The 14,598-nt window shown below is 42.1% G+C and overlaps 1 protein-coding gene across 1 annotated transcript in view; it reads left to right on the top strand.

The window, feature by feature from the left end:
* Window positions 1-13,775, top strand: part of C2CD2 (C2 calcium dependent domain containing 2) — a 36,198-nt gene extending 22,423 nt beyond the window's left edge. Inside the window, exons 8-14 of the mRNA XM_080612466.1 lie at window positions 1,869-1,930; window positions 2,465-2,604; window positions 2,880-3,051; window positions 3,793-3,906; window positions 6,325-6,452; window positions 7,587-7,899; window positions 13,179-13,775. Coding sequence (XP_080468592.1) covers window positions 1,869-1,930; window positions 2,465-2,604; window positions 2,880-3,051; window positions 3,793-3,906; window positions 6,325-6,452; window positions 7,587-7,899; window positions 13,179-13,411 — 1,162 coding nt within the window. The 3' untranslated portion in view covers window positions 13,412-13,775. The remainder of the gene's footprint in view (window positions 1-1,868; window positions 1,931-2,464; window positions 2,605-2,879; window positions 3,052-3,792; window positions 3,907-6,324; window positions 6,453-7,586; window positions 7,900-13,178) is intronic.
* The last annotated feature ends 823 nt before the right edge of the window (window positions 13,776-14,598 follow it).

Genomic DNA, 14,598 nt, shown 5'->3' with positions numbered 1-14,598 from the left:
GAGAATTGAGGGAAGAAACAACAAGGGTTGCGTGATTTGAAGTAAGGCGCCAGGATCAGTCATCACAAGTTGTACAGGACTTCGAGAATACCAAACCGCTCTGCATGTGTGCCAGGGATGGATATGATTAGAAGTCCCTCTAGTCAGCAAAGGAGACATGTTATTGTAGAACAGTGCTGAAAGGCTTCACCTTTTTACGTGGTCCGGTAGTTATGTGTACCTGGTTCTTAATCCTGCTGTCAAGTGGAAAACCAGCTAGGAAGCTCTCTTCCTTCAGACACTCATATAGTCCAATGACTTAAAAGGTCTGATTTTAGTTATAAGGACCTACAGCTTTTGTGGAAAGCCACAGATCAGACAATGTTCTTCTGTGACAGTGTGCTGTATTGCCATCAAGACGTTAGGATTAACATGATGTTGATTTCTTCTCCACAGCAGGAGGGAAAAATATGCCCTTCTGTAGCAACTTTCTATTCTGGAGTATCTCAAAGTGCTTCAGCCACTGGGTCTGTGAATCACTTCAGCCATCTGTTGGAAGAACAGCATCTGTGCTTGGTGTTGCAGAGCAGACACGTTCGCAGCAATTTTGGACAGGAAGTTTGTAAGAATAGTACCCTTTCCAACTGAAAGTGCAGAGAGGGGGCAGGCAGGATGTGATTAAGTTGACTGGAATTTGGCCTTGACACTAGGGATAATGCTGGGTTTTCCATGCTGTTTTTCCGAAGTGCATGAGGTAAGCCTGGGGACTTTTACAGATAGGTGATCAGGATTTGGCTGCATACCTTCTTTCAAGTTCACATCCTCCTCCCTTTTCTTTCTTCAAAACCAAAACCACCCACCAGTCTGAAGAGCGGTGTACTGACCACCATATTGGGCTCTGCTTTAGCTTCATGTAAAGAGCAGCAACTGTATCATCAAAGTGCTTCCTTTCAAGTTTTGGGGGTGCAGAAGGCAATGGTAGTGGCAGGGAAAAGCTTAAAACCTGCTGCACAGATGATGTCCCACAACATCAAATGGAAGTGGGATGTGAAGATCACACCATCCTGAAACACAGACATACAAAAATAAAATACATATACGTATGCCCTTAAGACTTCTGGCAGAACACCTACTGAGAACGTTATAAGTTTATAAAAACAACCATTACTGAAAGGTTCCTCAGTAGGTACCCCGTTTGCTTTGCTGGCTGACTTAGAGGAAAGGTTTTGTATCTTTTGTCTAGTTCACCCTGTGAAGTACTGCTTGTGCCAGTAATTCGGATAATAGTTCACACTGGTTTTGACACATAGAGATTGGTTCTTGTTACCTTGTAACATCCTTGAGTCTTATTTTGGGAAAGTAGTACTGACTCCTCACATAAGACTGTAACTACTTTTATTTACTTGCGTCTATCCGGCTCTTGCAGAGCTCTTTACCTGCTTGGACAGGATACCCAACAGCTATGAATGGGTTGTTGATTGAACCTGTTCCAGCATCTTGACTTATGGATTTGATCCTGCCAGGAAAAAAACAGCTTCTTAGTGCTGTGGTTTAGCAGTCAGACTGGGGGCCATCATCAGCTTGAAGGGCAGTGTTTGTCAGCTACTGGGGAGAAAGAAAGTCTCTTTGAAATTTTAGGAAATTGAACTTGTGCAACAGTGCTGGAGGAAACCAGGCCATGGTTTCCTGACTATGATCCCTTTAGTCGGTCTTACCTGAGAACAGAAAGATGCTACACATGTGTCGTGATCAGCAAGTTGTACTGCCTGGCTTAGTGTAGGCAAAGAAAAGTTAGGTGTTGACAACCAGAATGGGAATAGGAAAGACCTAAGTGGGAAAGAAAACCTGCTTGCTTGCAAAGACCTAACATAGTTTCATTTATTTCACAGTGAACTAAGTGCCAAATCAAAATCATTGCAACTGCAAATAGCAGAAGATGGAAAGCTGGATAGTAAGTATTAAACCTGAATTATTTTGCATGATCACCTTGTGAGCTAAACTTTGATATAAGTTCATTTTTATTTCTAGCTGGCTGTATAGCCAGACACAGAATTGTCAGATTTCTGAACGTGCATTAAAGTGTAGATGTCTTCTGCTGACTTGACCTAGTAGTGAACTTGGGGATGCCTCAAGCATGGATCTAGGCAGTCTCTGGGGGAAGAATAACTGTGCAAGGGAGATCAGCTGAAAACAGCCAGCCAAACTTGTATGAAATGGACAGCTTGGGGAAAATTTATAATACTAATATTTCTAGATGTTTTCTTTTCTCCTAAACATTCTGCATATACAGGAAAAAAATAATGGCCAGAAATGGTGGCAAATAAGTAATGTTTCATGTCTCCATTATTTCCTGTTGCACAGTACTATGCCAGGCTGAGGAATAATTGTAAAGTGGAAAGAAGGATGTGAAAACTGCCATGTTTGTGCCCTGTGGTATAGAACCAGCTCAGATGTGCGCTGATTTTGTTGATTTTATTTCTTCTAGGTCCTTTATCCGCAAAGGTGACTGTACCTCTAGATCTGTTCAGGAAACAACCTTCTGGCCAGCAAAGTTTTGCACTGAACAGCAGCGCTAGTGAAAGCAGCCCAGAGCCAGGGCCCGGGCTGGGATCCATTAGTGCAGAGGTACTACTGTGTTTTTGGATGGTTTAACAGTAAATCTTTTACTTTGGGAAGTACTTGCGAATGCTCATCTTTGCTTTGGACTGTCATTCACAGTGTGGTGCAATCTGTAGCTGCATTACAGGAGAATATTCAGATTGCACAGTATTTTTGTATATCAGAATACTTAGTTATTTGACTCTTGAACCTTAGCAAAAAATTAGAGTACTAGCTAGACATCTTAGTCTCCTTCTTGCTTGACTGTGCTTCTGAGGTGACTTGTTTTGTTCCTTTCCTAGTTCTTTTTTATAGAACCCAGTGAATTGAAAACGTGGCAAGTACCTTCTCCAGTGCTGGCCACTAAAATAGAAAAGGATCGCACTGTGATGCCCTGTGGGACTGTGGTCACTACTGTAACTGCTGTGAAAACCAAACCTCGTCTAGAAGGGAGATCATCCCCATTGAGCACAGGTGAGGAAGTCCACTTCTTCCTGTGCTCACTCTTAGGGTTATGCATGGGGATCAGGAGAAGTTGGGAGGGTGGGATGTCAAGAAAGGCACTGTTGTCCAGGCTTCCCTGATGTGTCAGAGGGGAGGCATTGTTTGTATGCTTCAGAATCAGAATTTTAACTTTCACAAAACCTTGGGTTTATATGAGGAGTGGTTACTGCTCCTTTTAATACAAACTGTAAAACTTCATGGTAGAGTGATAACATAGAAGAGCCTGGGTTTGGTATCAGACTCTTGGAGTGTTTTCTAATGACAGACCATCCTGTGCTGTGCCTTCTAACCTTGATCTGTATTATAATGCCTAATGAGGATTGGTGTCATCTTGTGCCAAAGTTTATTTCATTGTGTGTTTCAGGAGTAGATTCTCTGATTCTTCTTGGGAAAAGTATGGGAGTAAAACGTCTAAACAGTGTGAAGTGAACTAAGAAAGAGCTGCATTCTTTTAAGTTGTTAAAGCAGATCTTTTACTTAAGTGAGCATTGTCTAGCATATTACAGTAGAATGTTTAAAAACAATAAAGTCCTCCCCTTTGCAGGTCTTCTTGTGTCTGGTTACCATAGAGCATGTGTTGACAATTTATATTAAACAACTTTCTCAAACATTTATGATTTAAACAGGCTTTAACACTGGTATCATAGGTTTTTATTAATTTCATAATAAATGTCTTGAGTAGTTTAAATAATCCCAAATCTCGATCCTCAGATTCTCCTGTGAAAACTCCAGTTAAAGTAAAAGTGATTGAAAAGGATTTCTCTATTCAAGCTATCCATCCTCATGGTGCTCCAGTCAGCAAAACTTTATCATCTTCAGATACAGGTAATAGAAATGTTCAAAGGTGCCAATAAGAATATGTCTGTGTCTGCTGCACATGGGATTAATGTAATCCTTTAAAAATAACAGCAAACCCACATGGCTGCTGCCTTTCAACAGGCACTGAGATGTTTGTGTTAGCAAGTACGGTGGTGAGGGATATAGCAGTCTTGCAGTAAAAGTCTGGCTTGAATTGGTGATTAAAATTACTTGTTTTGTATATGTAACAATGAGCTGTGGTTTGGAGAGGGGAGGTGACTGCAGAAAAGCCAGGATGTCTCTTCTCTTACTTTTGAATGAAGAGTCCTCCTTTATAAAGGCATGGGAAACACTGCACAAAATTAAAACCCTGTGACACTTGCCTCTAAGGCCACTGTGATGTCCCTTGTGCCTGAGGAGACAGCATGAGGCTGGACTGATGTAAGGAAGACTGAATTCTCTTCCTGGCCCTGCCACTGGGCTTTTTTTTGTGCTAATGCAAATACACAATCTTGCTGTGCCTGTTTGTTCACCTTCCTAAGTCATGTGGCATACAGTTGAAGTGCCTTCTGTGTGTCAGGTGGCATTGGTAATAACTTTAATTATAGATCACTTTGACTGTATTAAACCTAATTTTGACTCTGGGGCATGTTACCTTTTTGAGTCTCAACTCTGAATCCTCAGGATATTTTTCAGTCCTGTGTATGGTCACCATTCAATCTTTCTGTAGCGCTGTAGGCAACAATAATGAAAGATGTGACTCAGTCTAGCTGCAAATGGCACATGGTGTGGAATTCAGTTTTCTTTGTACAGATTTGAGAGGAGACGGGACAATCTGGAGATGATCTAGACTGCTTCTGGCACAGTCAGAAGGCTTTCTGAGAGAGAGAAATGGATTGGCCAAAAGACAGAAATCTGGGGGACAGTATGATCCAATAGCTGTGAAAAACTGTAATAGCACTTGAGTCTTTCCCTACCTCTAGACTAAGAAGTACTCTGATACCATGAAGCACCGTGGTATTACTAAGCCAATTTAGGAAACTTTAAGATAGCTCTAGACTGGTGAGTTAACTCTCATAACTGTTTATGGTATTACAAATAGAAAGCACTTACTGGAAAACTCACCTGAAGACAATTCAGAGCACATTGATACGGACAGTGGTTTTATGGGAATGTAGGGGGAATTTCTGTGGAACATTTATACAATACAGCAGGAAGAATTACTCATTAGAATAAAGCTTTAACCCAGATTAAAGAAATACAAGGGAGCTTTTGGTATGGCAATAACTCAGGCAGTAGTTATTACAAATATCATGCCAAAATAGCGACAAGGACTGTGGAAAAGGTGCTGTGGCCGTGTCATAGTTCTAAGTGATGACAACAATAAGAATTAGCAAGTGCCAGTCATGTTGTTGTGGATGCTCTCTGCTGTGCCCGGAGGCTTTGCAGTGGCTATGGAGATGGCGAAGTAGAGGTTTATAGTGAGTGTGCAGACATGCGTGGGAGTGTATACCCCTCGTGCACACATACCCTTGAGTTGCAAAAGTATGAGAGATACTTGATGCAGCATAATTATTGAGGCCTTGTCTTTCATTGCATTAATGTCACAGTGACAAAAGACACTGCTGAGTTTAATTAACACCAGTGCTATTCCTGCCTGTATTCTTTTGTTGTTAAAACTCTTACACAAAAGCCCCCCTCAGACAATTAAATATGGGCATTTTTGTCTTGTTAATTTCCTTGTTTATTCCTAAGCTTGATGAATTTGACGAGTGTATGTTTTTTGCAGTGCCCAAAGTACTTGCATACCAGATGCCAGAAATAGCCATGCTTAAAAATAAACTTGTGCTTGGCACTAAACAACATTTTATAAAGATGGTTTTGTGTTCCTGTGCAGTGTTTGGAAGGGAAGAGGGGGTGCAGTTCACAGGCTTTGGAGGCAGCTGATAAAGAGCAGAGTGACTGCCATTTTGCCTTCCTTGTCATACTATATTGCCAAGCAAATCTGGAAATGCTGAGCAAGGATGTCTGAAAAAAGAGCAAAACAGCTACCTGAAGAAGTAGTAATACAGGGCAGCTTTGTACTGTGTTAGACGTATGGCTTTTCATGACTGTCATACCTGATGCGCTACCCACTGCTTCTGGATTACAGTCACTGCAGTATAGCAATGCACTGAAATAACTGGATAGTTTGCCTGTCTGTGCCTCCTCCCATGTGCAAGGGTTTGTAAGTGCAACTTAGTTACCTTTACTCAAAAGAATGAGTAACAGAAAGACAAGACTCAGTAGCTGGGTAGTGAATTGGAAGGTGTTTTGGTATGCTTAGTGTTTAAAACATTTCTGCTAATTTATTTGAATTTCATGTCAAGAACAAGCTCTGCCTCTTTTTGCTCTGTTTTTTTCCTGTTTTTCTTCCTTCTCTCTGAAATAATGCTTTCATTTCAGAGCTGCTGGTACTGAATGGCACCGATCCTGTTGCAGAAGCAGCCATTCGGCAGTTAAGTGAGTCTGCAAAGCAGAAACTGAAGTCTCCTAGAAAGAAAAGCACCATTATCATATCAGGGGTGTCCAAGGTAGCGCAGTAAACTACACTTCTATTTAATGCTTACTACTGTAAAGTCTTTGCTCCGCTGAGTGCCATGTTAATGTGTATTCTGCTGTCTCCCATTTAGCAGTCACTGCAGGATCTGGGTCTCTGTGCCAATTTGTTTCAGTAACTGTTTCAAATTAAGCCAAATCAGGGTGGGTTTGTTGCAGAGGATGTTTTGGGGTTTGATTGTTAGATTTGACAGCCTGACTAAAAATGCAAGGTAACCTTGGATGGGAGTGGGATGATTAGGTATTTGGGAAAACCAGTTTAGGTGAGACCAGAGATTGTCCTTCTCTGTGTTTTGCCCATGGAGGGAAGAGGCACAGAAAAAGTATGAAAGATATTTTCTCTTTCTTTCAAAGTTGTCAAAACTGTCTGAAAAACCTCCAAGTCCTCTGGACTCTGTTCCAGGGGGAGGGCAAAAAAAGACTTGCACATGTTACATAGCATTCCTCCAGACTTTCTTCATCCACAGCCTCAATCTCCCATCTGATGCTTGGTGCCTGGCTGTGTTCCTTTCCCTACAGGCTGCTGTATGCACATTTGCTGTCAAGGCTTGCTGTTATGCACAGGACCCCTAAAGAGCTCTATATGAAAGACAAGTCAGTGAGCATGGGTCTCTTCATCATCACTGTGCTGTGATGAGAGGGAGAAATGAGCATCAGCTGCCACAGTGCCAGGTGTATCTGCTTGGGAGATGGAGGCAGTGGGACTGCATAGATTTGTGTTTAGCTGATACAGCTGACACAAGTCCTTCTTCAAGATGAAGATGTCGTTATTTTAAGGACCAAAAGATTGTCTATGAATGCTGATACTTCATTACAGCAGCATATGTAGGAAGGAGTCCCATTATTTGCAGTGGGGCTGGGCTTAGGTCGGAGACATGTACTTAACTGGGTTTTTTTTTTCAGTCATTTGCCTTTAACAACATGATTAAAACTTGGCTAAATGCTCCTCACCTTTAGTGGAGCTAGGAAAGCTTCCAGTGGCTTTCCGATAGCCCTGAGCAATACATGTAAAACTGTAAAGAAAATAAAAGAGTTTTTGCAGGGAGGCTTGTGGGTTTTTTCCAGCAGAGTGACTTGTGTCAGTGTTGTCTCTTGTCTTCAATGGGCAGACCTCCTTATCTCAGGACAGTGAAGCTGCACTGATGATGGACTATGCTGCAGCCATGGACAGCTCCTGCAAACAAGTAGATCCACCCACTGCGAGGGAAGGTGTTGCAAAAGTCACCTCTGATGAAAAGCTGTCGTTAGGTGCTTCAGAAATAGTGCCCGAAACTGATCCACAGCAAAGTGCCCGTAAGGCTTGGAATTTGGAGAATGGCAGCCAGCAGTGGGACACCAACACACTCTTAGACCAAACTTGTGAAGAAATATCTGGGAGCTCATTAAGTGTTTCAGAAACTGGGAGCATGAAAAAATCTAAAGGTACGTGATTCTTACCTCTGCTTCAGTGGATGACTGCTTTCTCTACGTAACTGGCAGCATCATGCAACACTTTAGTAGTTCATCTCTTCTTACTGATTTTTGTCCTTGAACTCCTTGTGATTGTGATCTTGGTTGAAGTTGTCTTACTAGCAGCCATAGAGAGTGCAGTCCTCCAGCTCTCTGACCCAGGTCAAGCTCCCTTACACTCCCCTCCATCAGGAAACATAAGGGTTCAACCTTACAAGTTAAAGGGCAGCTCACTAAGCCTGACTCAATTATCTGGGAGAGAAATAACCAGCCACATTATCAGTTCCTCAGTGAAAACCATATCCTTGTAAACAAGGACTTGTGCTATATTAGCAGTCCCATTAAAAGGTGAAAATGGCAGCATTCCAGAGTTGCTTTCTGTTACATTCCTTCTTCTCCTTTACATCTCTGAGAACAGGACTCCCCTGCCTTCAATAAAATATGTGTTCAGGAAGTACCAGAGCTAAACCAGAGGTACAGTCTCTCTCAACTGCCTTGTGAACAGTTTCTCCCTTTTCACTGATTTCATTAATGATAGTTTGCTAAAGAAAATGGAAAAAGGGTAATTTAATAAGTAAATAAGGGATTAGATAATTTTGCTGTTGTCATTACACACCTTCATAGCTGCAGTCTGAACATGTCTTAGGGTCCTTTGTGTTTCCATTATAAATCCGTTAAGTGGTAAACACAGGGTCTGTTAGGAAGTCCAACACAAGAGCCACTGCAGTGGACTGTGCTCTGGACAGGCTGCACACCTCTCACAGGCTGCATGTTGAAGTTGTAGAAATTGTTGTGTTTTTCACCCATATCCATCCCTCTTTCTCTTTATTATTTTCTATTCTTTCCTTATCCAGAGGTAAGATACTGTGAAATGGGTTACTACAAAACCTCAGTATATTACTAGATTATTGTAATCCCTCCCACTTCAAGCATCCACTGGACCTCTTTGCCAAGGCGCTCCCTTAGAGCATTGAGGTTTTATGGACTTCTCACACCTTCTTTGCTCCACCTGATAGATCAGGATGGTACAGCAACAGTCAATTTGACATAGACTGGCACTGGAAAGTTTTGTTGTGCTTGGAGTGGGGGTAGGAGATTAGTTGTGAAGGGATTTGTCTGATTTGGAGCCTGGAAGTTTAGGAAGTTGTATGGCATATTGAGAAAACTCTGGATTCTTCTTTAAAATGTTATTCTAGAACAAGCAAGTGGAAATTTGTATGTGAGGTGTTGTCCTGTTTTGTTGTTCCCTGTGCAGTACACTGCAAAGAGACAAGGCTTCTAAAGATCCTGTTTACACCGTGTAGTACAGGACTGCTAAAAGCACAAAGTAGTATTTGAAACAGTTGTCTCATCTTGAAAAAATACTTGTGAAGGCTGTCTCAGATCCCTTTCTTTACACACAGACCTCTGTGGAAGTCTGGAACCTCTGCTTTGTCGCAGCTGAGTTGCTTTTGTGAAGTGAGATAGGAAATCATTTCAACCCCCCTGTCTTCAGTTAGCTTTAAATAGTTCGAGATTTCTGTTTTGTCAAAAACTTACCCTTAAAGAAACAAAACAAAAAACAAACCCAAACAAACAAAACTCAAAAAATCCCTCAAACAAAGCAAACAAAATGCCTTCTGGTATAAAAAGCCTCGTGTCTATTTAATGTCTTAAAGTTATCTCTCTGTTCTTTTTTTATTAACTTTTGCGTATTATTTTGTACTTTTCTGACTTCCTCTTTCTTACCCATTCCCTTTTATATACTTAAGAGGACTACTATGCCAGCCAGAATTAATTACCTACACAGTAAGTTATTTTGTTGGTTTGGTTTGGTTTTTGGTTGTTTTTTGGTTTCCTTAGAAAACGTAGCTTTACAATGGTTCACTCATTGTAAAAACTGAAGCAAAACATAGTCTGGCCTATGTTTTCTTCTTCACCCATCCATTTCTTTCCTCCCTCCAAAATTACCTTCCTGTACTCCCATACTTAGCAGACTAGTCATAACAAATCATTCTTCTGGTGGTTGTGCTGTCCACATGGATCACACAGAATGGACAGAAGGGCAGGCTTGGAGGGGGTGCTCTACATTCCTGATCTCCCTCCATCATGCCCATTCCTGTAGTATCTGGTAATCAGTCCACATCTGATCATGCAAACCATGTGTGACCCCATAACTGGATATGCATATGCAGAAAGTTTATTTTAAAACCTGCTGCTTTCAGTTTTCTAGGTCTCTTTTTTAGCCTAACTCATAGAGCTACCAGGACCTCAGCAGGTATTTACAAAACCACCTGGATAAAAACTTTTGGAAGCTGGGAAGGAATGGAAAGAAGAGGTCTCTGTATTCTTGTAGATGTGGAAGGAAATCTTCATTAACAAAAATGAGATTCAGAAGTGATCCAAGCCCCTCATTTTCAGAACGCCCTAAACTAGTGCAGAGAAGCCTATGAAGACCAGTCAGCCTGTACAGCACTCTTGACATGCTCTCTGCTTGTCTCCTGGTGTTAGGGGCGGAGTTGGCATATGGATCCTGTTGAACTCAAGAAGTAAGCATGCAAATAGCACGAGCATCGCCAAGCTTGTAATTTGGTGCATGCCTCCACAGCAGCTGGAGCCACTGTCAGGCAGCACATACCAAACTGGCTAGAGACTGATGGGTGGCAGCGGGGATGTGGCAAGCTTCCATGTAGCAATGACCTCAGCACCTCCAAAAACACAGGGAGCTTTCATGTCTGGGGGTACTGCAGCTTGTGCTGAGCCTGTGTTGCTCTCAGGAAAGTGCTGCCTGCAGTTTTTCAGCTGCAGCGAGTTGTCCCAGGCCACCAGCACAACTTGTGCAGCATTCTTGGTTCGTGTTTATTTCCTAGTATGGGAAGTCAGTCTGGATGGGCAGAAGTAAATAACTGCTTACAGATAAAGCCTTCTGTCCTGCTCCTGTTGGCACAGCTTCAGCTGCAGCTGCTAGGACTGCTGGGCCGAACAGCTGACTGCTAAAACAAAAGCCACACAGCAGCAAGGCCTCATCAGTCCACCTCAGCCTTTGCATATTAACAACTGTCAGTGTCATGGGGTTGAATACTGTTTCCTTTATGCTGTTGACAACAGCTTGAAGTGGTACTGCCTTGCCAAGAAGATCAATCAGAGAGTGATGGGAGAGCAGTCAAGATTCAAATTCACGAGTTCCAGTTGCTTTCTGCTTTCATCCCATCATGCCCTATGAGAAGAATCACAGCAACAGCAGGACAAAACACATTAGAATATCCTCCCAGGTGCTGAGTGCTTAGTCCTTGAAGTACAAAGTAATAAACCCAAGCACACGTTTGTAACTGCTCTGGTCTGAACAAAGAAGCCTCTGGCTGCGTGCAGCAGAGCTGCTATAAAAATACCTATTCTGCCGCTGTCACTGTGCAAAATGACATGCAGCCCGTCTAGTCCTTGGGGGACAAATACGTAATTCTAGCTATTGCATGGTATTGCATGAAAGAATTGGTCTGTGTGTTGCTTTATGTATCCATTGGCGATGGGAGGAAAAGCAGAATCAAGACTGTGCAGTGACAAGAATTAATAGCTGAACTGAGAGTTGGGAAACCTGATAGTGGTACAGGAATGAGGTGTGGAAGCTTTGCCAAGGAGATGACTGTCCTCACGTACTAGTCTGACTGCCAGAAGGCTCCTGTGTTGGCTTGCTACCTGGGTCTTCCCTCATTCAGATTGGCTCGTGCCACTTGGGACAGCAGTGCTGCCCAATTCTGCACAAATCTGGTGCTATTTTAACAGGGGGCTGATGCACTGACACCCAGCTAAGTGTTGCTGGTATCTTGAAGCAGTGTCCCTGCCAGCGGCAGCCAAGCTGCTTTACACATCAGACATGTGTAGATGGAAAGGGATAGTGGAATTTGGCAGAACAGTGCCTGCAAAACTAACCCAAGCTTGCAAAAAGAAGAGTACTGGTGGCTGGTCTTGGCAATGAGGTGGGATGACAGCTGCAATTGCCTTGGCTGCATAATAGGCTTGACATGGGATCAAGAGAAGGAACACAACAAAACACAGTAGCTTAATTTACCACAGAAGGGATTTGAGCTCATTTCTGAACATGTTGGAAGCAGATGTAATACTATTTTTAATCTGCTTGACGTTAATTGCTGTTCCTAACAGGATTTTAAAATATCAAATACTTTGCGATTGTTACTCTAGGTAGTGCTACCCAGTTCATGTAGAACACGTACTGTCTGGCTTGCATGGGCATACTGCATGCAGGTTGACTGCCAGGTAGAGTTCTCCAGCAACAACAGTCCTTCACCTGAAATTAAAATGCCACCTTCATGTTGTGGATCACGGGCTAATCTCTTCCTCTTTTGATCCTTGAAACAACAAAGAGTAACATTACTTCTGCTATTTGACTCTTTTTATAAAATACTCTGTAATTCTGTTGTATTGGAAAGATTGGATATGCCTGTTTGACACGTGAGAACCCAGTGTACAACCCACACCAAACACTGTGCATGTGTATGTTTGACCACTAACACAGCTTTCAGAAAAGCATTTGAAATGAATAAAATGTAAGTAAGGAGACTTCCACAAGATGTATGGATTGACTTTAAAAGCTGAAGTCAGAGGACTAACACAGATTCCTCATAGGCATGTTTCACTGTAGCTTTCCTTCCTTTTCAACAGCATCATTTCTAAAATGAAGGAAAATTCATTTTTTCTTTAGTGCTCCTCTAGCAATACATGTGAGCTCTTCTCTCCTGAACATTTCTGCTAGCTGTACAAGTGTGTGTATATGCATATATCTAGAACTACCACAGTCTGTCATGATGCGGTTTGCATGATACTTGCATGGAACAAGTTGAAGTGGAGAAATACATACTTCCATGGAGTCTGAATTTCTCAGTGGTGTTCAGCTGAGAGAGAGCTGGATCAGAAGCGGGCAAGGAGAATTCAGTAGCACGTAGTGTATGTATGGGTGCCTCTGGCTGAAAGCACGACAATTGCTCACGTTTGCCAGTATCTGAAATCATGTGTTGCAAGGTGGAACTCGTACTGTTACGGCCTCTAGGTTACAAACCATGAATATTCTTGCTTTAGATTCACCACACTCTTAGCTTTTTAACATTGTTGGAGTAGTTACCAGGGTGATGTTGAAACTGGAAATGTTAAGACCGAGGCTTTTTCCAGTTGTGCTGCAGTTACAGTTCAAGCTGAGCGCCAAGAGGACAGCAGCCAGTTGTGTCTAAAGCATCCTGCACCTCTGCTGTTTGCTTCCACAGGTTCGATTCTGAAGAAAAGCGCAAAGCTCTTTTTCCGCCGGCGACATCACCAGAAGGATCCTGGGATGAGTCAGTCACACAACGATCTCGTCTACCTGCAGCAGCCACTGTCGGAGGAAGCATGCAAGAAGGGAGGCACGCTTTCACGTATTCTGAACAGAAAGCTCCTTTCCAAAAACAAAAGCAAGAACAAACTGAACGATGGTTCAACAGAACCATTTGTACAAGACTGAACACTCTGATGGGATACTTGCACATCAGTTGACCACTTGTTTACACAGCAGTACTAGAGGACACAAATATGGCTGATGACTTGCATAAAACTGTGTTCACTAATGCAGTGGTCAAGGAACAAACAGAAAGCTTATCTTTTTTTGTTTATTTTACCAGAAGACTTTTTCTCTCTGATCATAAAGTTGCTCCTCCAAATATAAGCAGCACTAATTGTATCATGACAGCTTTTGGAGGATCATGTGGTTTGTTATAGAAGATGAGGGATTATGGGGAATGGTGCACGTGGGGAGGATCTGCATGTAAGCACTTAGTTTACATTAATGGGGAGCTAAGAACTGAAACACCATACCTGCTGTATGACTGAACCACTGTAAAGAGAGAAGATACCACTGTGTTTCCTTACTGCAGCCTGGAATAGTAGCAACACAAGTCTCACCTTGTTTTTTTCTGTCAGGCTGAAAGGGAAAAGAGAGGCCCAGATCCAGTTTGCATTGTAATTTGGAAACGGGTAAGTTTTCAGAAGCAGAACTAAAATGCTGATTGAGATAGCCTACTGTAATAACTGTAGCCTGCTGTAATAACTGCTCGATCCATGTAGGTGGAGAGATGCCTTTGATATTAGCCATAAATAAATTATGCAAATACTTATACTAGCTTATTGTTCAATGTTCTGTGCATAAGGTATGCTTTAAAAAAAAACAGAACTTTTTTTTAAGTCTGCTTGAGTCTTCCTGCAGAGGAAACGTTTATAAATTCTTATTTGTAGCTTTTCTTCCCTGTGTGAGAAGCTGCGTTAGTGATGCAAAAACTCATCTTAGGGGCTCTAATTCCTTCTCCCAAGTACTTGTTAGACAAGTATATTTAACCATCGTATCAATTGCAAAGCTAGGAGCAATAAGTGATGAATAGAGCATATTTAACCCTATGATGCTTTTCATTAGCTTATTTTTCTTGCCAAGCACTTAGTGAGATCTTAGAAAACACAGTTGCGAAGACAGCTTTTTAAAACATGGTAACATTTCCCTTAGTTGGCTTTCAGTTTCTAGATCTGCCAATGTTGTCATGTGCTGAGTGGGTGGTTGGGTGAGTTTAACTTTTGTTCCTCATTAAATATTGCAGCTGGCTCCTTTAAATTAAAAGGGAAAACTGATGAAAGTAAAGGCATAGTTCTTGTTTGGGCTATTAA

This window comes from Psittacula echo, assembly GCF_963264785.1.
Source record: "Psittacula echo genome assembly, chromosome: 3".
NCBI classification, from domain to species: Eukaryota; Metazoa; Chordata; class Aves; order Psittaciformes; family Psittacidae; genus Psittacula; species Psittacula echo.
The sequence above is the reverse complement of the archived record's forward strand: the minus strand, read 5'-3'. Positions and strand labels throughout refer to the sequence as shown.